The sequence below is a fragment of the Xenopus laevis genome, chromosome 1L (assembly GCF_017654675.1).
Source record: "Xenopus laevis strain J_2021 chromosome 1L, Xenopus_laevis_v10.1, whole genome shotgun sequence".
Lineage (NCBI taxonomy): Eukaryota > Metazoa > Chordata > Amphibia > Anura > Pipidae > Xenopus > Xenopus laevis.
The window spans coordinates 182,618,449-182,643,596 of NC_054371.1; the positions used below are offsets into that span (position 1 = coordinate 182,618,449).

Consider the following 25,148-nt stretch of genomic DNA (forward strand, 5'->3'; position numbering starts at 1 on the left):
AGGTTGGGAGGATGAGAAGTGTCTCAATACAGTTCATTTTGCACTGGGATTAGCAATAAAACCAGTTTAGTGCTATTGTGTCTGTCTGCCGTAATACTCGCGCTGCACATTAGGCTTCTTAGTTACTCAGGACATTATAAAAGGCTTCTGTCTAGGAGTAAGTTAAACACTCGTTGTCGGAGAGGTTTATGAAACAGATGCGTCTGTAGCTCACATTCCTCACACTGTACAGGCCAAGCTACACGGACACCTGACTCTGCTCAAACTTAAACCCAGTTGCTCAAAGTTAAACCCAGTTGCCGTTCATTCAACAAACCAACAAGTGTTTCATTTTATGGTCAGATTAGAGGCTTTTTTAGGACACACACAATGTAGAATTATTGTGTGTAACAGATGTGAGAGGCAACTGTTGCAGAACAGATTATTATACAATTCCATTCCTTCCCCTGGTGCAGCTGCCGCATACAGATAATCATATTCACATCCAGTAATGAGCTGCCTGTAGCCTATAAACCAGGCTCTGCTTCTTCACATTTATACAAAAGAAAAGCTTTGTTTGTACTTTGATTACGGACTACAGACTAACAGGGTGGTACCGAAACACCAAAACTAAAGTGTCAGCTCACCTCCAGCCAGGAATTCAATCCCACAATGCCCGTGGGGGGGGGGGTGCAGTTTTACCAGGAAGCTTCTCCCCCCCCATGAGAACCTAAAAACTCTTAATCTGATTGAATGTTTGTGTAATTCCCCTTTTGTAAGATGCCATTTTATCCTAATATAAATATATTTTATTGTATATTAAAAACACAGGTTTAAAAGCCCCATCTCCTTAATTTTCTGCAGAAAAATTAATATTTCACACAATTTCATTTTTTTTCAGCCAAATACAAAGTTATTGCATCAGGCAAGATCCTCTATGTGTTCATCCTCTGTCTGACATAATGCAATAAGCCGTTTCTGCAGAGAGCGAGAGACTGGGGGCCACAATCCCAGGTTCAATAATCTCCCGTAGTTAGGGTTCCCACTTGACCAGAATTTTAACGGCCTGGCTGGTAAAAATGATAGCTGATCCCAATGTTAATAGGAAAAAGAAATATATAGGGAGGTATTTTTATTCTAGAAAAGGTGGCAACCTTACCCATAGCCTTAGGGCAGAGACGCGCTCAGATTCGGGGGAGATTGAGTCGCAAGGCAATAAATCACTTCTTCGGGGCGACTAATCTCCCGCCGGCTAGAATCTAAATCGCCAGCGGGATGCCACTTGAGTGCTTCTTTTTCTAAAGTCGCCCGAAGTTTCCTCGAAAGGCAACTTCAGAAAACATTATAGCCAACGGGAGGCAGTTTGGGGAGATTTGTCGCCCCGAAAAAGGAGATTTGTCACTGGGCAACTAAAATTGCCTGAAAAAAAAAAAAAAAAAAAAAGTATCTTCTGTAGCAATTGAATTCACTGGGGTTTCCAAACATCGACTGCCCCCAGTGAAGCTTTTCTTGTACTTTCACAGCCTCAAACAGTAGCAACACCATGAGTGGATTTGAAATAGATCCAGTTTCAATCCAATGCCCCATTCAATTAAGAAAAGATCAGTTAGTGTATTTAAATCCCCTTTTATTTTGTTTTAAGTAAACAATAGCTTTTCATCCCCCCCAATAATAAAAAAAACAAACTACTTACCCACCCGCCACACAGTTATCTAAAATGTCCTGATAAAACAGTTGTGTTTTTCCCCCACAAGATTAAAAAACAACCTTAAAACAGCTTCAAAATTAAAATTCTTGATTGTGTGCTAGAAAAGAAAACTCGGTACAAAAGATGGAAGCGAGGGAAATGGAGAAGGTGAAGCACCTCGGGGTACAGTGTCTGAAGTGAGACAAGTGGAGAAGCAATCGCAGAGATATTTCACTCCAGGACCTGCCGCCCGGACACAGTGTAGAAAATACGGTCAATTCACATTTTGCAAAATCAGATTCAGTACAAAATGCCCCTGCGTTATATTGGTAGAAAAGAGATTAAGGCCGTCAATGCTGACATTGTAAATGGTACAAAAATAGGCTGTGCTTCCAGAAGGCTCAGATCTGTAGGTCATGATGTAGAACACTGGTATCACATGATGGCGCAGTTTTTATTTCCAGACTTCTGTGGAGGGAAAGAGACCGGAAGTCAATAAAAAAAAAAAAAACACTTCAGTTCCAGCAGGGTAAAAGAGGAGACCCATTTATAAAGGTGTCATTTATTGTGCACTGCTTTTTTACAGTGTTTTCCCATCATATATCATTTCACTGAGCATTATGCACCTGTCTCCAGGTTTGTTCCCATACTCACATATTAATACTGAAAACACATTCTGGTAACTAAATACTTGAAACTACAGAACAAAAAAATCTACAGAAACACAGGGCAGAGATGTACAAGCCTGTACCAATGCATTCTCCACTACCAACCAATAGTCAGGAGTGAATTTATTTGGCAGCCATGGTGGTGTCTAATAAAAGGGCAGCCAAGTATGGGGGTTTACTTTGAAAGCAGCAAGTAAGTTGCAGGTAATACCTAGTCCCTTTGTAAAATGTATAATGAAGCAATAGAATTCTTAATGAATCAGATAAAATTGAGTGTAGGACTGGCCAGATATGGGATGACTTTGACGTAGTTGGCCAGCTTAAATATATTGCAATATATGGACAAACAATCCCTGTTTTGTTTAAAGGGTAAGGCATTTTTTAGTAGCAGTATGCACAAAATGTCGCTGTCTTAAATATATTGATAATGGGTTGAGTGCAGAGGACTCTTGTAGCAGCCATGGATTTGCAACAAAAAAACACCCATTGACTTTAATGCATTTGGAGAGAAAAAAGTCGCCATTAGAAAAAACATCCATTGACGAATGCATTAGGACGAAAAAACGTCGCCATAAGAAAAAAAAACTGATTTCAATGTGTTTCTTGAAATGTTGCCGTTTCACAAATTTTTCCATAGTTCGAAAATTTTTCGGCAAAGCGGGACAGATTCGCTTATCACTAATCCTGAAGTGTATGTTTACTAAAACACCATCACCGTTCAATAAAGACATTTCAATGTGCGCATTTAAACCGCCCCCGTCTATGAAATGTTGTGTAGTGACCAAAAAGCAGAGAATTGACACGTTACCTGCTGAGAGTAGAGAGATTCTTTAGCAGTCTCCTCAAATATTTCTTCTTCCTCCTCCAACTCCTCTTCAGGTATATTGGTGGTGTACACGGTTGTGCGCTGTGCTACTTCCTAACAAATAAATACACATTCACATTAATTGTATAGCAATAGTCTAATCCATGGAGCGGTGAGGGAACAGTGGAAACAATACTCAGATTAACACAAGATTAGGATAGTGCCGTGTGGGGTTATCATTTCTGCAATATCTATGGAGCTTAAGGAATGACCCCTGCTATTTTCAAAGCAAACTTCACAGTAACCCACTGTGGATAATAATGTGCACCACACAGAATCCAACTGAAGACTATAAAGCAGTCTATTTATATAGCTCTCCATAGGGCGAGGGACACACTGGTGTACAACAAAAAAAGATCGGCACACAGGCATTCAAATTGCAGGGTATACCTGCTCGTTTATTGTGCGCACAATAAACGAGCAGGTATACCCTGCAATTTGAATGCCTGTGTGTCGATCTTTTTTTGTTCTACAGCAGATGTGAGGTTGCCGGAGCCTCTAAGACTGAGATGAATAAGGGTGTGCGCTGGTTCTACCTATTCTGAGGGACACACTGGCCCATTAATGCAGTCTGTAAAAACGGCACAATTTGGCAGAGTTCATGGTAGCCAAAGTCAAGTTTGTATGGCCAGATAAGTGAGAGGGTGATTAATATGAAAACATATAGTAGGCTAAGTTTCCCAGCCTTTGAGATCAGCTGAAAGGAGTTTGCCAACACCTGATCGGAATGTGCTAGTTTGTCACTATCACTATAATCTCAGACTGGCTAAAGGGTGATTGAAAGCACAATTTGTCTGTATAGTTCTTTTGTGAATCACGTCAAGTGCTGTAAGTATGGACCTCTCGCAGGGATCCATGATCACTATTTTAGCTACTTTTAGATTTTTACAGAAAGATTCTAAAAAACGGTACTTGCCTCTCCCTGAGAATTCTTCAGTGTGGCCTTCACATCTTCTCCTGTTCCCCATGAATTCTGGTTCTTCCAGATTAGGTCAGATGGTGGACTTGCTGTAACTCCAGCATCAGCAGCCCAGATCTGTTGGACAGAAAATAAATCAGAAACAATATAGCAATATATAAAGAGCCAATCGAATTGCCTGCATTGCTAATGTTAGATGAATATACAGCAATTCAGTCAAACCATTACCTACTAAAGAGAACCCCTATATATTTCAAAGGGATCCATGATTCCTAAAATAAATTGCCAACCCAAAGTAAAATACACTTTCCTTGTCCTTCAAAGCAGCGGTCCCCAACCTTTTTTGGCCTGGGGACCGCTGTATGGGGAGGGGTGTCACTAGGCTCGGCAGCCCAGTTCAAGACTGTCCACGGCCCAGTTCTGGGCCACAGCCTCGTGGTTGGGGACCCCGGCTTTAAAGCACTTGCTCGGTAACAGTTGAGTTTTGTAGCTGGTCACAGCATGAGTAACTCTTTAATCATTTAAATTGTTACATAAGGGTAAACAAGAGGGTGCAAGGAAATCATCTTTCTGAAGTGCTGTTGCCCACTACTCTGATATATGGTTCAGAAACTCTGATTAACAAAGAACGTTGCTCCATCTTGAGGTTGGGTTTGTGTTGAGCCCTTCCGTCTGCTCTCCCCGCCCATGACCAGAGACTGACCGCTTTCTGTCTTCGAGACTTGTGGCTGCCCCGCCCCTTTTGTGACATCATCGGGGTGGGCAGGTGCAGGTTCTCGACCCGCACTGGTGTTTACCTTGAAGTGGTATGGCACCTTACAAATAGCTGGCACCACTAGAAGGCAGGACACCTTTAAAAAAAAAAAAAAAAAAATAGAAACTTGATCCCTCCTCCTCCTGCTATACCCCTCCTCTGTAGGCAGAGACACTCCGTTCGTACCAAAGGAGAAACAGGAGGTTATTAATAATCAATAGAAAAACTGATAACTAATTACAAGAAGAACAGATGGTTGAGTCAACCAAGTCTGAAGCCAAGAGAAGGCCTCTCTCCAGGGAGGGAAGCCCTGTGTCCCCCAAGCGACTGAAGAGAAAGATTTAACGGTGAGTACACAAAATCTCCTTTTCACAAGGTCTGCTTGGGGGACACAGGGACAGTGGAGACGTACCAAAGCTGTCCCCTGAATCAAGGTTGGGAAGTAGAGGCCTACATGGAACCAGCCACTGCAGCCTGAAGTACCTTCCTGCTGTAGCGGGTGTCAGATGCCGCAAAGGTGCCAAAAGTATGGATTGAAGTCCACGTTGCAGCCTTGCACAATTGTTCTGCTGAGGCTTGGTTTCGAAAAGCCCAGGACGCACTCCTTTGGTGGAATGTGCCCTGATTGAGTCTGGGGGAACCTGACCCTGTGATGAATAGGATCTCTGTATGGCCTGTTTTATCCAGCGGGATATGGTAGTCTAAGTAGCTGGTGTGCGCCTGAGGGAAGGATGAACAAAGAGTCCGAATGACGGATGTCCTCGACCCGGTGCAGGTAAAACTTAAGGACCCTAACAGGGTAGAGGGTGTGCAGTGCCGATTCCTTTGCATTGGAAAGGGATGGGCAGAAGGTAGGAATCGTAATTTCCTGGTTGAGGTGGAAACCACCTTGGGAAGAAAAGAGGGAGAAGTATGAAGTACTGCCCTATCGTTGTGGAAGGTCAACAGAGGAGACCTACAGGAGAGTGCAGAGATCTCAGATACTCTCCATGCTGAGGCAATATCCAGCAGAAAAACGGTTTTCCATGTGAGCCACTGAAGTGGTGTAGAATCCATGGGCTCAAAGGGAGCGCGTTGCAGGGCATGTAGGACTAGGGTTAAGTCCCAATTGGGCACCGGTGAACATACCAGGGGCTTTATGTGGGCCACTCCCTGAAGAAAAAATCTTATCGGGGAGCAAGGCTAGACGTCTTTGGAATAGGATGGAAAGTGCCGAAAACTGAGATTTCAGCGACCCGAGGGACATGTCCAAGGACAGACCCTCCTTTATAAAATGCCAGAAGGTGTGGAGTGGAAAACTTCAGTGAATGGAAACCACTACGTTGGCACCACCGATTGTAAGTGGACCAGACCCGATGGTACGTCTTGGCGGAGACTGGTTTGCGGGCTGCACGCATGGTAGAATCACTAGAATGACTGCGTCGGAGAACCCCTTCTGTCTCAAGTTTCAGTAGCCATGCCGACAAATTGAGGTTGGCAGGACAAGGATGAAGGATTGGACCCTGAGAGAGAAGGTCCGGGATGAGAGGCAGAGTCCAAGGTTCCTCTACTGAGAGATGTACTAGATCCAAGATCCAGGATCGACGGGGCCATCTTGGAGCTATGAGAACGAGAGTAGTGTGTTCTCTCTGAAGCTTCTTGATCGTTCTTGGAATGAACGCGAGATGAAAGTCCCAGGGAGAGGTGAGGGCGTCTGCCGCCAGCGGGTCCCTGCAAAGAAAAGGGGAACTTTTCGATTGTGATGTGATCGACCTCTGGCGTCCCCCATCTTTGAGTGATCTTGTGGAAGATGTCCTTTAGAGACCACTTGCCAGGATCTAGGGATTGTCTGCTGAGATAATCTGCTTCCCAGTTTAAGAGACCTGGAATGAAGATGACAGGCGAGTCGGATTGCCCATATCTCAAGAAGGTTGGTGAAGACGTTGTTCCGATAGAGACCAGCGACCCTGCGCTGACAGACCCTCCAGCACTGCTCCCCAACCGGAGAGGCTTGCATCTGTGGTGAGCAGTCGCCATTGTGGATCCCCTAGGGGTCTGCCCCTGGTCAGGTCACTGGTTTGCATCCACCAGAGAAGAGAGACTCTAGTCCTGCGGGATTGACGAAATTCCAGGAGGAGGGATTTGCGCCTCCAGGCCGCAAGAATATTCCACTGAAGCTCCCTGAGGTGATGCTGGGTAAAGGGAACAGCTTCTATCGTCGAAACCAAGACTCCCAACACCTATATGTAGAATCTCGCAGTGTGGGACTTCGAGAGGAGAGCCCGCACGAGGGTCCGTAGATGCTGGACCTTGTCACTGGGACAGTGTGTGTCTGGGTGTTGAACTGCATCCCGAGGAAGACCATGGATTGGCTCGGGGTTCACGAGGACTTGTCCAGGTTGATGAACCAACCCAACTACTGTAACTGTGGCACAAGCTAAATACTTAACCGATGCAGAATTAGCTAGCCTGGTTATCACCTGTACCTTCAGACATATCTCTCTCCCTCTCTCTCCCCCCCCCCCCCCCCCCCCGTGGCACTAGCTAAAAACCCCACTGTGTCAGAAGTACTGCCCTGTTATGTTCTAAGAAAAACAGGGGTGGGGGCTGTGCTGCAGAGAAGCTGGGGAAGAGCTCTGCCCAGCATGGTGAGTCTGCTAGTAATGGAGACTGGAGCGTCGCCAGAAGAGGAACCTCTTGCCTGGGTGCACAATGAAGAGCGTGAAAAATGCTAAGCCCACAATAACTCTTGCGCTGCTGACAGTGAGGACAGTAGGAAACAATTGCCATTTCCATTGCCTGTGTGTTTGGTGGAGGCTGTTTAACACACTGCCTGGGTCTGAACTAGTGACCTGCAGGTTGCAACAAAGTCTCCTATACTGCTGTGCTATAAAGGCAGATGGATTGTGAAGAGGGGGAGGCTGCTCAGAGAGTGAATAGGCTGCTATTAAGGATATATGCTTACCTTAAATGAGCCACGGCAGGAGTTCCTAGAGTGTAGTGTAGGGATCCTGGAGGCATATAAGGAGGAATCGGCCACAGGATGAAACTGGCTATATCTCAGCCCTGTGGGGGAATCAATGCTGGATGGTCAGTGCAGAGCACAAGAGACCCCGGTGACATCCTGAAGTAATGGATCAGTCTACTCAGTGTAGCTGTTCAGCTCCATATAATGTGAAGGAATAGTAATGAAATAAGAGCAAAATAAATAGTAAAATACTCCTGAATGCAGGAGACTGTCCTAACCTCCTGAGGACACAACAAAACTGGGTGTCTCTGCCTACAGAGGAGGGGTATAGCAGGAGGAGGGATCAAGTTTATATGTTTTTATTGTGTCCTGCCTCCTAGTGGTGCCAGTTATACCCACTGTTCCTGTGTCCTCCCAAGCAGACCTGGAGAAATAGCTTTACCGTCTGACACCTTATACAGAAAATCTGGTAAATTTGGTTAAGAAATCATTTCAAAACATTGTCAGAAAGAAATAATGAAAAAGGTAATGGACTTACTGTGACAGTCTGTCCTGCTTTAAGTACGTATCTTGAGGTAAACTTGAAATTCACAGACGCTTCTCCAATTGTTCTGGTGAGTTCCCAACCCCCCAAAGGCTGATCCTGTGAAGTAGTGGAGATATAGATGAGTAAAACTAAAACAAGTAGTTCCTTTCCAGTAGTGCAGTGTACAGTAAACTGTGTAGCACCCACTTGGTGAGCAAAAGTATCAGGGACACAGTACAGCCCTTTCTGTGTCGGCTTTTGCTTCTGTATGCGGACACTGTAGCAAAGGGAAAGTTATCACTCCAAACTACACTGTCAACGCATTTTGCTGCCACTTGTAAATAGTCACAAGTACTGGATTGCGGCAAAAATTGGGATGGAGAAAGATTTGACTTCCCTGTCAACATTTTCAGTTATTGCGCATGTCAGAAGTACTGTGACAACCATTCCATGCACCAAGAACTGCTAGCTAAAGTGGAAACCCACAGCAGCATACACAGAGATAACATTCTTCTGCGGCAGCATGGAGAACAGGGGAGAAAGGGCTGAGTGCTGTGAAAACATGGAGACACACTTCAGCAATTAAATGCCCAGTAGGCTCTGGAAAGGGGGGTTTAAATACAATGATGGGGTTGCTGAGACAGCCAATGGGAAGAGAATAAAGGGAAAGTAATTGGGAACTAGTGTGCAAAAAAACAAAACACAATCCATCCAATTGAGATTTACTATAGATGAACAGAAAACTATCAACCGGAATGCAGACTTGTGCTATACGTGTATTTATGTATATGCTTGAGAGTTACCTTCTCAGAATTGTTTTTCAGTCGGATATATTTGCCTTCCATATCAACTTCTTCAATGCTCACATCCCCAGTGGCAGAGGCAGAATGAGCAATGCTGACACTACTGCTGGCCTCCGACTCTTCCACATCAATTCTCTTTCTTTTGCCTTTAGTTGTACGAACAGCGCGACTTGAAGAAGCCCTTGAGACAGTCACCCGTGAGGAAGGGCTGGGAGATAACTTCAGCCTGAAATAACAAGACACACTTACAACCTGTTTGCTAAACAAGTCCACCTTTGCCATTGAATAAGTTCTTGTATAATGACTATTAAATACCAAACAAACATTCTCTTTGTGGCACGTAACTACACAGAGACCTTAAAAGCAAGCAGTTCCCAGCATGCAGTACAGGCAGCCCTCATCAAAATTAAGTGGCAGTTCCATTCTTTTTTGTACAAGTGTTTTAGCTCGTCTGATACAGCAATAAATGTTGTTGCACTGCTCAAAAGCTTTTTTTTTAGTTTTAGTTAGAATACCATATTCTTGCTTCCTTTTAATCTAGTGCCCCCAGGAAGAAAAAAAAAAAAACAGATTTGCTCTCTGTAGCTCCGATTTCTTCTCAGTGTCCAGGCTGAAATGAGTGTCGGCCTCCCGCATAACTGAGCAACATGAAGAACTGTGCAGGAGCAGCCTGGGTGCAACTCTCGTCTGTGTGCTCCCAGCCCTCAGTCAGGTAGAGGGCTATCTTGTTACAATAGTATGTTAGGAGAAGATGCTACAGAGCTTATCAGAATCACAATTTGCTCAAAGCTTGAAGGGAGTTGTTGCTGGCAGCAATAGGCCACATCATAGTATAATGGAGACTGGTATACACAGTAGATTTCCAAGTGCTGTTAATAACACCTAACAGACCTAACTGATTATGGAACACAATAGAACGTTAGAGTAGTGAATCACTGACAAATGAATCAAGGAAAGCAGTGGAACCATCACAGATTAGAAGGGCAGACATGGGAGTAGCTTCTGTTTTATGAAAGCTTGCATTACAGATTTAAGGAGAACTAAAGAAGTAGTTAGAAATGTTGTACATGATGTTTGTGCTTCCGTATCAGCCTAAGGCAACCACAGGCCTTTAGAAATACATATGTGTCTCCAAAGATGCCCCAGTAGCTCCCAGTCTTTTCTGCTGATTCACTGTACATGCTCTGTGCTGCTGTCACTTACTGATCTTAGAGACCCACTCACAATATACAGTACACACAGAATATAAAGGTCACAATATAAGGCAGATTAGTAATTAATACAGATAATTACTACAAGGCAGCACAGAAAGTGCAACTAGCAGAATTAAAAAGCCTTGTAGCATCAGCTTATATTACAGACAAACCTCATTTTCTGATGGATAATTAGTGATGAGCCCTAAGTTTAGCTTCTCAACAGCTGCTCAGAGCCCACGGAGCATGTGAGTGTCACAGACACTTTCCAAGACAAGTTTGAAGTCCTCTGTCATTGCGGCTATTGACAAGCTGAAACATTAGGCTGGTGCAATAAGTTCATTATATAAAATATGGCATTCTTAGCCATATTAATTTTTAGGGTTTAGTTCTCAGGCTGGGAGCAGAGATACTTGGAGAGACTTGGGCTGCTATTGCAGAGTTCTGCTTATCCCTCACTGACATCACCAGATTATGCCAATGAGAAAGAGCCTGCCGTTTTGAGGCAGTGCTGGAAATTTAAATATTTTTTTTTTTTTTTTGGAGAAACTGGATCCTAAAAGGTATATTAAACTGACTAATAATTCTCTTTTCAAAATATTAATCTACATTAAAAGTTACCTATAGGTCACATTTTGCTGATCGTTCTGCTTTTGCAAGTAGTGGTTACTAAAGTTCCTAGACTGTTTTGCCAACCTGTCCCTTCTCAGCCTGTCCATTAGAGTTTCTAATGCCAATCGAGAAACATGAAATAGGAAGGTGATTTAGACAGTTTGTTGACAGTGTCTTGAGATCAACTGATCACAAGCTAAAGGTCTACTGGTAGATGCCGGTCTACCTTGTGGGCACCCCTGCCTTATGTCTACTAGAAAATCATGTAAACATTAAATAAACACAATAGGCTTAATTATATCTTAGACTGGATCAAGTACAAGGTACTGTTTTATTATTAGAAAAAAAGGAAACAAATTTTTAAAATGTGATTTGGATAAAAGAGTATGGGAGATGGCCTTGCCGTAACTTGGAGCTTTCTGAATAATGGATCCTATACCGGTTTAATCATAGGACAAGTAGAAAACCCAAGAAATTGAGCGTTCAGTATAGCTCTAATCATATTTTATGGCTTTAATTCTTACCTCTCCTCTTCACCTTCCAGAAGTTTCCTGTATGCACTTATTTCCATGTCCAATGCCAATTTAACATCTAGAAGCTGCTCATAATCATTAAGTTGTTGCTGCATTTGATCTCTTATATCTGCCATTTCTCGCTCCCTCTCTGCAAGCATTTTACGACTGTTGTCCTTTTCCTTAGCCAGCATATCCTCCAGTTCTTGCATCCGATCATGCCATGCTCTAGACTAATATTGAAACAGAAGGAAAAAAAATAGTACATATAAAAATTTGTTAAATGAAGTGTAATAAACACCAGGACTATATTCCAAGGACACCACATTGCCTCTAAGCAAGACAGAATCTCCGTACAGCCACAGCAAGGCTCAGCCAAGACACTTGAGAACACTGCATGGAGCATGTTCCAAGCACTAGAAGGGCTAAGGCGCCGCTGTGCATTTAACTTACATTAAACTGGGTCAACCAATCACTGACCAATAAAATAAACAGCACAACAATGCACACATCCTAATCAAACACACACTGCAGAGCACTCAAAAAAATACAGTCAACTGCTTACTGGGCTAGACATCCACAGCAGGTAACTTGTGTTTTTCTTTACGTTATAATTAAGTTTCCAATAGAGCACAAGTTCTAGCAACATTGTTCGTTAAAACAGAAATTGTGTAAATTCATAATGCAACATTTGTCCAAAGATTATCTTGTGTGTTTATCGGATTCATATTAAAACACAAACTCAACAACCTTTTTCTCAGGGGACTGCAACCAAGTCTTAGAATCAAATGCCCCTCTGTCTTCTCAAGTAAACATTTCTGGCATTGAGGTTCTGCCACCACTTCCAGCACAAGCCAGGTTACTTGTCATTAAACAACATCAGGAGTGGTAACACTTTTTATCCTAAAAGCCCCTCTCTCATTTAGGAGAAAAAAAAATACTAAAAATATTCAATGTCAAGTATTTCAAATTAACCATTATGTGAATGTTTTTAAAGGCATTTTATTTTTTTTTGTTCTGCTGCAATACACAAGAGTTTAGTTAATATGTGCCGGCTTAGATTTACCTCTTTTTGGAGCTCAGAGAGCTGGGAGGTGAGGCTGTTGATTCTGAGACGACTTTCCGTAAGCTCCTCTCGGGTACTGCTCACAGCAGAGCTGTTCATTTCTGAGGCTAGTCTTGCATTCTCCAGCTGAAAGAATGATGGTTTTTAAGTACAAAAGGATTTCAGCACAATTTATGAAAAATGAGGAAATGCACCAGACATTTAACAAATCATCCAATCACGACTACACAGGAAGTGGATATTTCCTAAGGAAATGCAGCAATGACCCCATCTTTTGCATCTTTCAACATACTGAATGTTACAAGCCCAATATACAGCTAGAAGGTTGTGAATAACCTCAATATCATAGACAGTCGGTGCTAGGACCCCCACCCCATTTCAAAATATTAAAGTGCAAAATGTATTTACTGTAAGGACTGGTAAGGCCCACCTTAGATTGGTAAGTCTGCTCAAGTTCTTCTTTGTACAGTGTGATTTGAGAATCATGTTGATCCCGCATCTCAGTAAGTGCTTGAAATAGTTTATGTTCATACTCTACTTGCCGACCAGAATCAACTTCCACCAAGCGAGTCTCATGTCTGCTTCTAGTCTCCTTTATTTCCTGTAATAAAGGACAATGAATTAAATAAAAATAAAATAAATAAATAAATAAAACCCACTAGGTCAGATTTAAAGTATTCAGTCTGTGCAGGTCATACATAAAAATAGGGGGACTGCAGTAGACAAGTGGATTTGGTAAAGTAAATGCACATTCATTTCACTCACCTCTTCATAAATGTTTTTACGGAAATCTAGTTCCTCAATTAGAGACTGACACCGGTTTTCAAGATCCACCTTTATCAAGATTTCTTCTTCGAGCTGTTTCTTTGCAAGAGCCAAAGCGGATTCAAGCTATTTGGGTAAAGAGAATATATGATTTAGGATAAGTCTCAGGGTTAAAATCAATGAAATCCATACAGACCCTATAAATGGCTTTGCGTGAAATATCCAGTGAAGCATATTAGCAAGGGATTTTCACCTTTAAAACACAAATAAGCAAGGAAAGCCTACCTGTCACAATTGTCCTTTACTATACAAACTATCTACACACAAAATGCTTACCGGTAATAGTGCAAACCCTTGCACCTCACTCTGAATCCAGTGTGATTAGTAAATTATTCTATCAAACCCTTGCACCTCACTCTGAATCGAGTGTGATTAGTAAATGAGCAAATTAAACGGGGTAGTTATAGTATGCTTTTCAATTGCTTCAATATGCTTCAGCAGATTTTCAATTGGCCTTTTTTTTATCGTTTTTGAAGTATGTGCCTTATAACTTTCCAACATTCAAAATGGGGCTCACTGACCCCAGAAGACAAAAAAAACTGCTCTTTGAAGCAACTATATTGTGATTGATGCTTTATAACTTATTTTTCTATTCAGGTGCACTATAAATATACAAGTCTCATTTAAACCAGTGTCTGGTTGCTATGGAAATGAACCATAGCAACAAGATAACTGCTGAAATTCCAAATTGGAGGGTTGCTAAACACAATGAGAAAATTGAAGACCAATTGAAAATATTATGCTCTTCATTATACGAACAAGTAACTCAAAGGTGAGCACTCATTAATCAAGTTATTTTACCCCAAGTCACATGCACAGCAGGAAGTCAACTGTTTTAAGGCAAACATAAAAGAAAGGTATTATTCAATACAGGTATGGCATCTATTATGCAGAATGTTTGGTGCTTTCCATCTGTAAGATGTGAAAGAAGAAAAAAAAAATAGGATTGTTTTCACTTTGTTGTCTTAAAATAAATTGTACTGCCTTAGTACTGAACCAGCGAGAACTGCAAAACAGTCAGAAATTAATACTTTCATTTCAATAGGACACCAAGGAAAACTGCAATGGCAAAGTTTCTAGGTTAGCTGTTTCCAGAGAACAGATCTCATACCTGTAGTTCCAATGGAAACTCACATTAATTGCAATAACCTCTTGCCTAAATTATGGCCATGCATGCACCCATAGGAAGATTTGTACAATATTTATTGAAGCGGCAGCCAGTTGCCTACAGATCTCTATACTATGGCTATTGGGAGGTTCAGGAATGGGCACGCTGTAAAATTGAATCTGTTGAAACACCAGGATTAAGACTATTATGGCGCATTGGAAAATGAGAAAGTGAAAAGTAGCTGAAGCTGCTTGTTGGAATGACTGGAACCACAGAAAGGTGGACATGTAGCATATAGACCTTTGTATCTGCCTGTAGCAAGGGCCAATCAGAAGACAAGAACCACATATGGCTGCCATACAGTAAAAAAAGAGTGGAAATACAAAAAAAAAAAAAAAAAAAAATACCCACCTGCCCATTTTCACCGTTCAATTCCTCCACCTCTCTCTGCAGTGACTTATTTTCACTCTGTGCATTTGCAAGGGCAGCATTTTTTGAGTTGAGAAGAGCTTCAGTTTCTCTAAATCTAGCTTGCGCCGATTGCAATTCAGATTCTTTCTTGGAGAAACTGCATGAAAAGCAAATGAAATTAGCATTTAAAACACTACACACTTACAGTAACTGATCTTTCAATGGTCTGCTTAAAAAAAAAAAAAATAAGAGCTACATTGGATCACTCACATCAGATTACTGAAATAATGTAAAATAAAGTATGTGTTTCAATTGTTTAATACAAATAAGGCTAATCCCTGCCTGTGGAAAAGGCAGGCTGAGAATCTGCCCCAACGCTGGCATTCGTCTTCTTTGCCTGCACCCGAACCCACTGGGTCATACCGGGTTCAGGCACACGTGACTGTTTTTGGCACAGAAACATTTGAGTTTGCAAAATCCTACCACTTTGGCAGGTACTTGGCTGCCTTTTGCAAATACCTACTAAACCCATTGACATAAAACAAACCACTATACATTAGTTTGTCTGCGTTACTATTAGGGATGCAGTGAATCCAGGATTTAGATCGGGATTCGGCCAGGATTCAACCTTTTTCAACAGGATTCGGCCGAATCCTTCTGCCCGGCTGAAGGGGGAGGGGAGGGAAATCGTGCGACTGTCACAAAACAAGGAAGTAAAATATGTTTTCCCTTCCCACTCTTAAATTAGGATTTGGATTCAGTCCAGTATTCGGCCCAATCTTTCGCGAAGGATTCGGGGGTTCTGCCGAAACCAAAACAGTGGATTCAGTGCATCCTTGGATACTATTGAGGAGGAATATGCAGGCACAAAATGCTGGAGAGACTCAGGATCTTGTTGCATGTTAATGCTTAGGAGAAAAAAAAATATAACAAGATTCTTTACATTCCTCACTAAACCAGATCTCCAGATGTCCACTTAGATTCCAGAGAGCTGTAGCTCCTGAACGTGAGTTTATATAACCTATAGCAATTTAAAGAGATGCAGAAAAGGTGTAGTCTTGTAATGCTAAGGGTTGGGACTAACTGGATCATAATAGCAACAGGAGAGCACCTATCCTCATGCGTTTAAGCCAGATAGTAGGCCAGGTCATCATCTAGGACTCCATGCATGTATAAAAAAAGAAAAAAAAGGGTGTGGCCAAGTTCTCTCTACACAGACTTGGGAATAGCTGATTTAACATTGCTATATTACACAAAAATACAGCAATTTTGCCCACATTATGCTTTGCATGTCTGTGTGATGAAAAGTAATGATTGCCTAATTCAGAGTTTACATAGAGGATACTGATGCACCCTCTATTGTTACAGTTACTGTAACGCAACATAATAGTTTGTGTGCTGAAAACATTCTGCCTCTTTTTATTTAGTTTATTATTTAAAACATTGTTCTAATTTTTTACATTTACTACCCTTTTTAAAGAGCTAATGAGCACTGTATAAACAATCCAACTTCTTTACCCCTGTGTTATTGAACATATGCACATGATGCAGGATTTGTGTAAAGGGATAATCCAATTACACTGCAAGATCAAATTAGTTTTTGTTTTGTCCAACATGATTTTTTAAGCTTGCCTGTTAGGGAGCTAGCAACAGTCAGATTCAGGGAGATTTTATTTGCCATGCGACTAATCGCATCTTCTGCCGGGCAACAATCTTCCCGAACTGCCTTCCGCATTCTATAATTAGAAAACACCAGCGCCAATGCACTCGCGGCCCTTCGATTTCCAAAGTCGTTTCACGAGAAAACTTCGGGCAACTTCAGAAACTGAATCGCAGCAAGAGCATTGGCGCTCTCATTATAGCAGGCGGAAGGCAGTTCAGGGAGATTGTCGCCCCGCAGAAGGTGCGATTAGTCGCCAGGCGACTAAATCTCCCCAAATGTGCTAGCTCCCTTAAGACATCTGGCCAGCCATTAGAATGTCAATGCATGCGCCAATAAATTGGCAACTCAGTATGCATGGTCATAGTCAGCAGCTTATATCAGCACATGTATGGCCAGATTTACAGTGTGAAGGTTATGAATTGAGTTTTATCAGCAGACAGTTTAAATCAACATTTGGCTCTTTTACACGAGCACACACGCAGTATTTTTGGTTCCTATTTAAAGCAAAGTGGAGTTTGTTTTTTTTTTTTGTTTTTTTTAAGAAATCTTAGTGCACAGATTCGAACTTGATTTGTCTTTTAACCTGTATCTACAGGTGTACTCTGCATGCAGTACACATGTCTATGATATGATGTAGCAACACTCAGAGTATGTTAATCCTTGTGCAGGTCTAATTTGGGCAAATGAGGCTCTCTCTCTCCCTGTATAGAAATGCAGAAAAAGACAACCTTATCCCTGTTCTGAAGGTAATGATTGGCATGGCAATTGCATTCAGACAACACACCATGCATTTCCGCATTTTTTGCACACGAAACAGATCTGACAAATGCTATTGGTTAATTACAAAACAACATTAACTTCCATGTGAACAGGTGGCCCTCTAGCTGTTATGGAAAAAGGACTGCATGAACCCTTGACTGGAGCCAGATATAGCTTGATATCCCTGCAGTTGTCACAAAACGGTCCCACCAGTGATTACGTTACAATTTGCTCAAACAGGACGGGAGTTGTTGCTGGCAGCAGGTGGGCTACTACTTTAATGACACTGGCCATAGATTATAGCAGATGTCAGACAAACGATCGCCTATGCCAATCTTCCGACCAGCAATTAACCAGATTAATATAAAGTAGCAAAGAGAACAAATCACACGATGCTTGGCCATTAATTGACAGACAATGATTGTAGGAAAATTACGTGCGACAAATAGTAGTGCAATCTCCCATTGATATTGTCAGATAGGCAATACATGCAGAGATCTTATGGGTAGCAGATATAAATCTTTTAACCTGTGCAGGTTCTGAGGGAAAATGGTTTCAAGAAATGTTCATCATAGGTAGCGTTGCCAAGTTTTCTGGAAAAAAATACCAGCTTTCCTATATATTTATCTTTTTTCCCAATAACATTGGGATCAGCCATCATTTTTACCGGCCAGGCCTGTAAAATACCGGCCAGGTGGCAACCCTGATCACGTGACCTGCATACGCACTAAATCGCAAGAGCCCTACAATTTTGCTCATGCCATGGCTAATCTGCAGATTTGTGCCTGACATGCTTTATTCACCGCCCCATGAATTTACACCTTGCTTTTTAGCAACGCCTGCTCGCTTCGTTCCTCTGAGGCAAATTGGTTACAGCCTCTGTTTTTATTTTTATTAACGGTAACCTTGGCAACCTAGTTACCTTGGTGCCCACAAAACATAAAACCGACTAGTATGTCACTACATGCTTCAACATATAAAATGCAGCAATAAAAAAAATCTGAGTTAGTTTTGATCTTTTGTCTTTAATTGCTAAATGATATCCCCGCAAACTTAAATTTTAGAAATAGAATGGCATGGGTAGGTTCAGAATATAAAACTCAAAGCTGTATGCAAAACACACACTGAGGAGTTATTTAGCAAGGGGCAAGTTGTGTTTTTCCCCCCAAAAAATTGGACGTTTTCAAGAGTAGTTTCTAGGGATGCACCGAATCCAGTTGAGGATTCGGCCGAATCCTTCTGCCAGGCCAACCCAAATCCTAATTTACATCTGCAAATTAGGGGCAGGAGAGAAATTGTGTTTATTTTTGTCACCAATCAAGGAAGTAAAAATGTTTTCCCACCTCTAATCTTTGGCAAAGGTTTCGGGGTTTCCAAAATAGTGGATTTGGTGCATCCGTAGTAGTTTCAGTAAAAATGCAAATTTTGGGATTAACTTTTTTTTCCCCAAGATGTTATTTATGCTCGAAGTTGCAAAAAGTTTGAATCGGAAAATGCTCCAGCTAAAACCTTTAGAGTTCATGTAGAAGAGGTAGAGGCTCCTTTGAACCATTAGATCGCCATCACGATTTCCAGGTTTTTTTCAATGGTTTGCACTCCAAAACTATTAATTTGTGCTACTCACTTTTTTTTTTGCCAACAACTGGATCAATTCGAGGAATTTGGATTTTTTTCCCCCCTATTGTATTCAATCAAGCTTTTAATATTCAGGTGTTTTCATAAACAAGCAAACATTCGAGTTGTGAGTTTATTCGAGGTAAAGAAAAAAAAACCGGACAAACTCGATCATTGAAAAATAACCCACTAAGTATCAAAATAAAGAATGTTTTTTGAATATCTATTTTGCAAAATGCAAACTAGCATGAAATGAAAAAATAGTTTTGAGGAGATAAGGCTGTTGCCGATAATGTTGTGGGGAGAGCACAGAACTGCACGTTTGGTGGGAATGCATCGATTCAACAGATTCTAAAATTAGTGGGTTATTTACTAAACTACGGATTTATATGGTCGGTAATCTCACTATTTGGAGAAATAAAGCGAAAACCCGAATAGTAAAACTTTTCCGAGTTTATTTTATTGGGTTATTACAGGAACCAATTAAAACAAGCTTTTTTTAATAATAAATAAGGTGAAATCGATATGGGAGTTTGGTCGTTTTTATTTATTTAAATAATGAGATAATCGGATTTTAGTAAATAACCCCCTTAGAGTCTTCCCTAGGATTTACTCAAGTTTGCACATATATTCATAAAAATCCCCAAGAAACTTTACTTATCTCCCCCCATATAGATAATTCTAGAAACCAAATATCAGGCTGGTAGGACTGCTCGTTTTTCTTCAAGGACTCAATCCTATTGGCATTTGTAAGTAGGCACGTGTATTTTTCTTCCCCTAACCAATTGTTTGCCGTCTGCCAAATTCTGTTTTCTGGGAAGAACACCGAGTTACTTAAGTCTTTCCTTACAGCCAGAACCCAGTGTTCCATTCTAACTAGAACTGGTCTGACTGAATTTAATAAACTAGTAGCCAGGATCATGATATGTTTGATGATTGATAGTATGGTTGTGAGCAATAATCACCAGAACTGCAAATATACCATCAGCTCAGAATGGAGGGGCAACAGAGACAGTGTTGCCATCTGCTACAGGCCAAAAAGAGAAAACCGAATTTACAAGATGTTTGTAAAGATCATGGTGCTCACCCAGTGTTATATATGGGAGCGTAGTGGTCTTAAGCTGGCCATAGACGCAAAGATTTGATCGTATGAATCTGTTTTTTACGATTTTTGGCCCGTGTGTGGAGAGTCCCAACATGTCGATCGGTTGTTCAGACGATTGGAAAGGTTAGAACATTTGTGTCAGCTACCAATAATATCTCTGCATGTATTGCCGGACGATATCAGTGGGAGTCTGTCGCCAGCTTTTGTTGGACATAACTTTCGCACGATTGCCGTCAGGCGCAGAACATCGGCTGATCTATTTTTACGCCTTTATTTGATCTGAATGATTAGTGGCAGGTTGGCATCGATCACTCATCCGATATGAAGGTAAATCTGCATGTCTATGGCCAGCTTTAGTATTATATATAGCATATACAGACATGGGACGTGCTATGCAGAATGCGCAGGACCTGGGGTTTTCAGAATAACGTATCTTTCCACAATTTGGATCTTAAGTCTACTAGGAAATTATTTAAACATTAAATAAGCCAAATAGGCTTAATTATATCTCAGTTGGGATCAAGAACAAGGTAATGTTTTATTATTACAGGGAAAAAGGGAAATTGTATAAGTCTGGATTTGGATAAAAAGGCAGACATTTCCATAAAAGGAAGACACTGCTAGACATTATCTAATTGATTCTACAGTCCCACCTTGCTTTGATCAATCAGGTACCACATTTAAAGGGATGCTTACACTTTACTTATAAATAACAGGAGTGTTGGTATAACTGACAAAAAGTTGCAATGCAGCCCAGTTCTTAGCATAAGGTTTGGCATTTAATGCAGTTAAACTGTGTGTAGGCCACAGATGGTCAGACCGGTCAGTCATTGGACAACAGGATCCTCCTATAGGCTGCACTACAAAACAGCATTGCAGCCTATCAAAGGACTCCATCACCCTAGGCCAGTGACAGATCTGCCTCTTCACTGTCGGATATTAGGGGGTGGGGGGCGAGAGGAACGGTTGGGAATAGGAATGTATCTAACACTAAATTAATCCTGGCCTTTGATCCAATGGTTATTTATAGAAAAAAAAAAAAAAAGCCAGAAATGCAGGGAAGCAGCTAATTAGCAGAGCTGGATTAGAACCGACTTCTGCTATATTACAGAAGGGAATAAAATATTAAATTGCAATTACATTTACAAATTAAACAAAAAGATGCAGTTTTTTTCAGTTTAGTGTAACGGAAAGTTGCTTAAAATTACCCTTTTTTTTTTTTAATTACAGGGGGGGGGGATCCACTTGAAGACATGAAGTAGCCCAGTAGAGGTTTTTAAATTAACTAGATAAGTGGGTAATGACATCCTCACCAGCAATTAAAAGAATTCTGGAGAAGTCGGGAGTCGTTTAACTAAATCATGATTTAAAATACAATCTGTATTACTGGTGGATGACTATACATGAGTTTAGCGCCAAAAAGGAATCAAGCAGCATCGCAGCACAGGAAGGAAGTGAAACGGGTGAGGATGAGTCGCAGGGTGAAGCCGTTTTCTGGCATGCAATGAATGAAAACACTGCCGATTATAGTGATCGTATTCAAGCCACTGACAGAATAGCACTAAAATCAAAACATGAACAAAATATAGACAGAGCGAGAGAAGATGGGTAATCTCACCCATTATTACATTAAGATGGTTGTTCCCTGCCCCTCCCATGTGCATAATTTACTGTACAATAACCTATCAGAAGGGACTGCAGTTGGACAACAGGATCTAAATAGCAGCTCCTCCTTTGTTATTAACATAAAGACACCTGCTCATGGAAGCACGTTCCAAAGTAAAGGCCCCCCACCCCCCCTTGGAACTAAAATGTGTTGGTAAGCAAAAGACAAAATAATGGGCGTTTACTACAATAAGAAACATTATGCCAAATGACTGATTCTTCCCAAAAGCACAATTTCCTATAATCCCTCGTGATTTGCACATGTAGATCTATGTTCCCCAGTCTGAGAATACACAGTCTCCAGTTAATCACATTAGTCTTGAATGAAAGTGGAGAAGCAACAGACATTAACCTGGATACAGCACAGGATCTGCCATTAGCGGGGGATGTAAATAATACAATTCTATGCTGATATACATAACAAAATGCCACTGGTTTTACAGGTGTCTGTAGAGTGTGTGGAATTGCAAATTAATGTTTCTAGCCTTTCCTGCATTGCTGGCTCTCCCTTGAAACAATGTATCAGTGTCCAGCCTTGCCTGCTTTCTGCTACATTGTTTCCAAAGTCAGAGCAAGCAGGGCAGAGATGATTCTCTGAGCAGCACTTTTATGAAGTTGTTTGGACTTCCCCTTTAACGTTGGTCACCTACAGACAAGATGATAGCAGATACAGGGTTGTCTGAACAGGCTTCAGAAGAAGATTTGGGCCAGCACATGTGACGTTGAGGGACTACCCTGGAGAGGACACACATAAGAGCAGCAATGTGCCGATTGCACTCCCATATGGAACACGCCATGCCTTGCACACTGCTGTCTCTAGACCAGGGAAGAGCGCACGGGGGGTGATGGGAAATGTAGTTGTACAGCTGGTAGAGCACAGGTGGGTACAGTGTGTGCCGATCACCCCGCATGCCCCGCTACTGACCTGGCCTGGAGATCCTGGTGCTCCACGGAGATTTTACTGAGCTCCAGCTGCAGCTTGGCCCTCTCCCGGGCAGTGTCGTCCAGGCTCCTGCGGGTATCGGCCAGCTCGGTCTCATACAGCTCCTTGATGCCGCTCACTTCCCGGCTCCGCACTTCCTCCCGCTCGGTGACCTGCACATGCAGCAGACTATTCTCGCTCTCCAGGCTCCGCACCTTGTCGATATACACGGCCAGGCGGTCATTGAGCTCCTGCAGGTCGCTTTTCTCCTGCAGCCGGGAGATCCGGGTCGGACTGAGCGGGGTGCTCATGCTGCTTCTTCGGCCGGAGCTCCTGGGGCCGCTTGGTGTGGCGGTGGCCATTGCACGACGGATTCTCACGGTACCGGTTCTCTGGCTAAATTCTCCCGCGAACTCTCACTCCTGGGCACCCCCGCTGCTTGAAATACCAGTGTTTTTACAATAAAACCAAAGCAATAATTAAAATAGGTGCGTTAAAAACCAAGGGCTAAAATTGCGCCGAATCCCGCGCACATGCACTCGCTCAGCACCCTCCCCCACTCACAGCCTCACATACTACCCAGAGGCTTGGCCTCAATATGGCGCCAGAAAGGTCACGTGGCAATCCTCGCCAATCACACCACAGAACGCGCCCACTTTGTTTCCCCGAGACTAAATTCAAATTGGAGTTGTTAATATGAGAGGGCGGGTGCGGTGTATATGAAGGCTGTGAGGCGCTGCTACGACACAATGGGCGCGGGAGCTGGATCGCTGCCCACTTAATCAAACTGATACCGCTCTTATTCTGGTCGAGCTGGTGGCAGCCTGAGCCTTCCATTGTTATCTCCTAGTCTGCAACCGCTGTATTCGGTGCAAGCTTATACACAGCTCCCAAAATTGATGCCCTATTTACTGCACTGCACACACGTACACTAGAACCACCATTTTAGGTTTTTCAGGGGACCAGAAAAAAATTATGTAAAATCCAGGGAAATGTAAAATCAGGGAGATGTATTATGTGAAATATATAGGTGGCACCACAAAACAAAAGTGTAAAATGAGGGGAAAAAATTGTGATGCAAAATGGGGGTTTAATTTCTACTCTATATAGTGTATATATAAATTAGCAACAAAAAAACTTTTTAGTAGTAAAATCCTTAAAAGCCAATTAGCTTTAATGAAGACAGTCAGGGGAAATCCTCTGTGACCCTTCTTTAAACACAATATCCTAAAAACAGTGTCAGACTAGCCCACAGGGATACCAGGAAAAGTCCCGGTGGGCCAAGGTGTCAGTGGACCCTGAAGCTGCTAAACATTTGGCCTATTTCATGGCCATTCCACAAAGTGGCTAAATAGATGGAGTAATAGTTTATAGTATGGAAAGAAAAGGAGAATAAATGAGTGAGGAAAGGAAGAATAATAGTACTAAGAGTGGGCCCCTGGTCTAAGATTAATTGGTGGGCCCCTAGTCAAAGGTTTTTGGGTGGGCCCCTGGTGTCCCAGTCCGACACTGCCTAAAAATAACAACGGCATGCTGAGTAGGCCAGCCCCTAAAGAGCACAATAGCTTATATCACAAAAAAATACCCTCAAAAATTAAGATCATGGGGGAGAAATTATCCCCAGAAAAGATGGTGTTCACCACTGCAGGTAGAGTTGCCACCTGGCCGATATTTTTGACCTGTAAAAATAATGGTTGATCCCAATTTTATTAATATGGAAAAAAGATAAATATATAGGAAGGCCGGTATTTGTTTCCAGAACACATGGTATCCCTAGTTGCCACCTGTCCAGTATTTTACCAGCCTGATCAATAAAAATTATACTTGACCCCAATGTTATCAATAGGGAAAAAAGATAAATATATAGGAGGGCCGGTATTTTTTTCCAGAACACATGGCAACCCTATTTGCCACCTGGCCAGTATTTTACCGGCCTGACTGGTAAAAATGATACTTGACATACGTAGCAACCTGAAAATATGAAGGCTGCATAGAGTTACAGATATGTAAAATACAACATGACAGTTACATTACTAAATATGCATACAATTAAGTCCCACCCACCCCATACCCTATTCTCACCCAGCACCTGGGATTTACATTTGGATTTCGGGACAATAGTTCATTGCAGCCCAGTGCACATTTGCCATAATCTGGTACTGACAGCGGTCATGCATCTCTCACCATGGGGTAGATTTACTAAAGGGCGAAGTGGCTAACGCTAGCGCTTATTCACACTCTATCGCCAGTCAACAATTCGCTCTGGCGAATGGACGTTACTCCGCAAATTCACTAAAATGTGGATTTGTTCATCAGACTTGCCTTCGCCAGCTCAGACCAGGTGAAGTGCATTGGAGTACATACAGTAGCTCTTCCTCAATCTTACATCATATTCTGAGTGGAAAATGCATCAAAGTTCAAAAAACACTGGTGACTTTTTTCAGAGTGATAGGCTGCAAAAGTCCAAAAATCCTTTTTTTTGTAACCGTTTTTCACCATACATTTTCTAACATATGGAACATTAACTTCACAGTGGGCTCATGAG

The 25,148-nt window shown here is 42.0% G+C and overlaps 1 protein-coding gene across 1 annotated transcript; it reads right to left on the reverse strand.

The window, feature by feature from the left end:
* Positions 1–1,589: 1,589 nt before the first annotated feature.
* lmnb1.L (lamin B1 L homeolog) lies at positions 1,590–23,161 on the reverse strand. The gene is given in 11 exon segments (NM_001086584.1): positions 1,590–2,134; positions 3,143–3,253; positions 4,116–4,235; positions 8,358–8,462; positions 9,149–9,374; positions 11,478–11,698; positions 12,532–12,657; positions 12,962–13,132; positions 13,297–13,422; positions 14,876–15,032; positions 22,607–23,161. Coding segments are annotated over 11 exon segments (1,755 nt in total). The 5' UTR covers positions 22,966–23,161; the 3' UTR covers positions 1,590–2,101.
* Between the last annotated feature and the right edge of the window lie 1,987 nt (positions 23,162–25,148).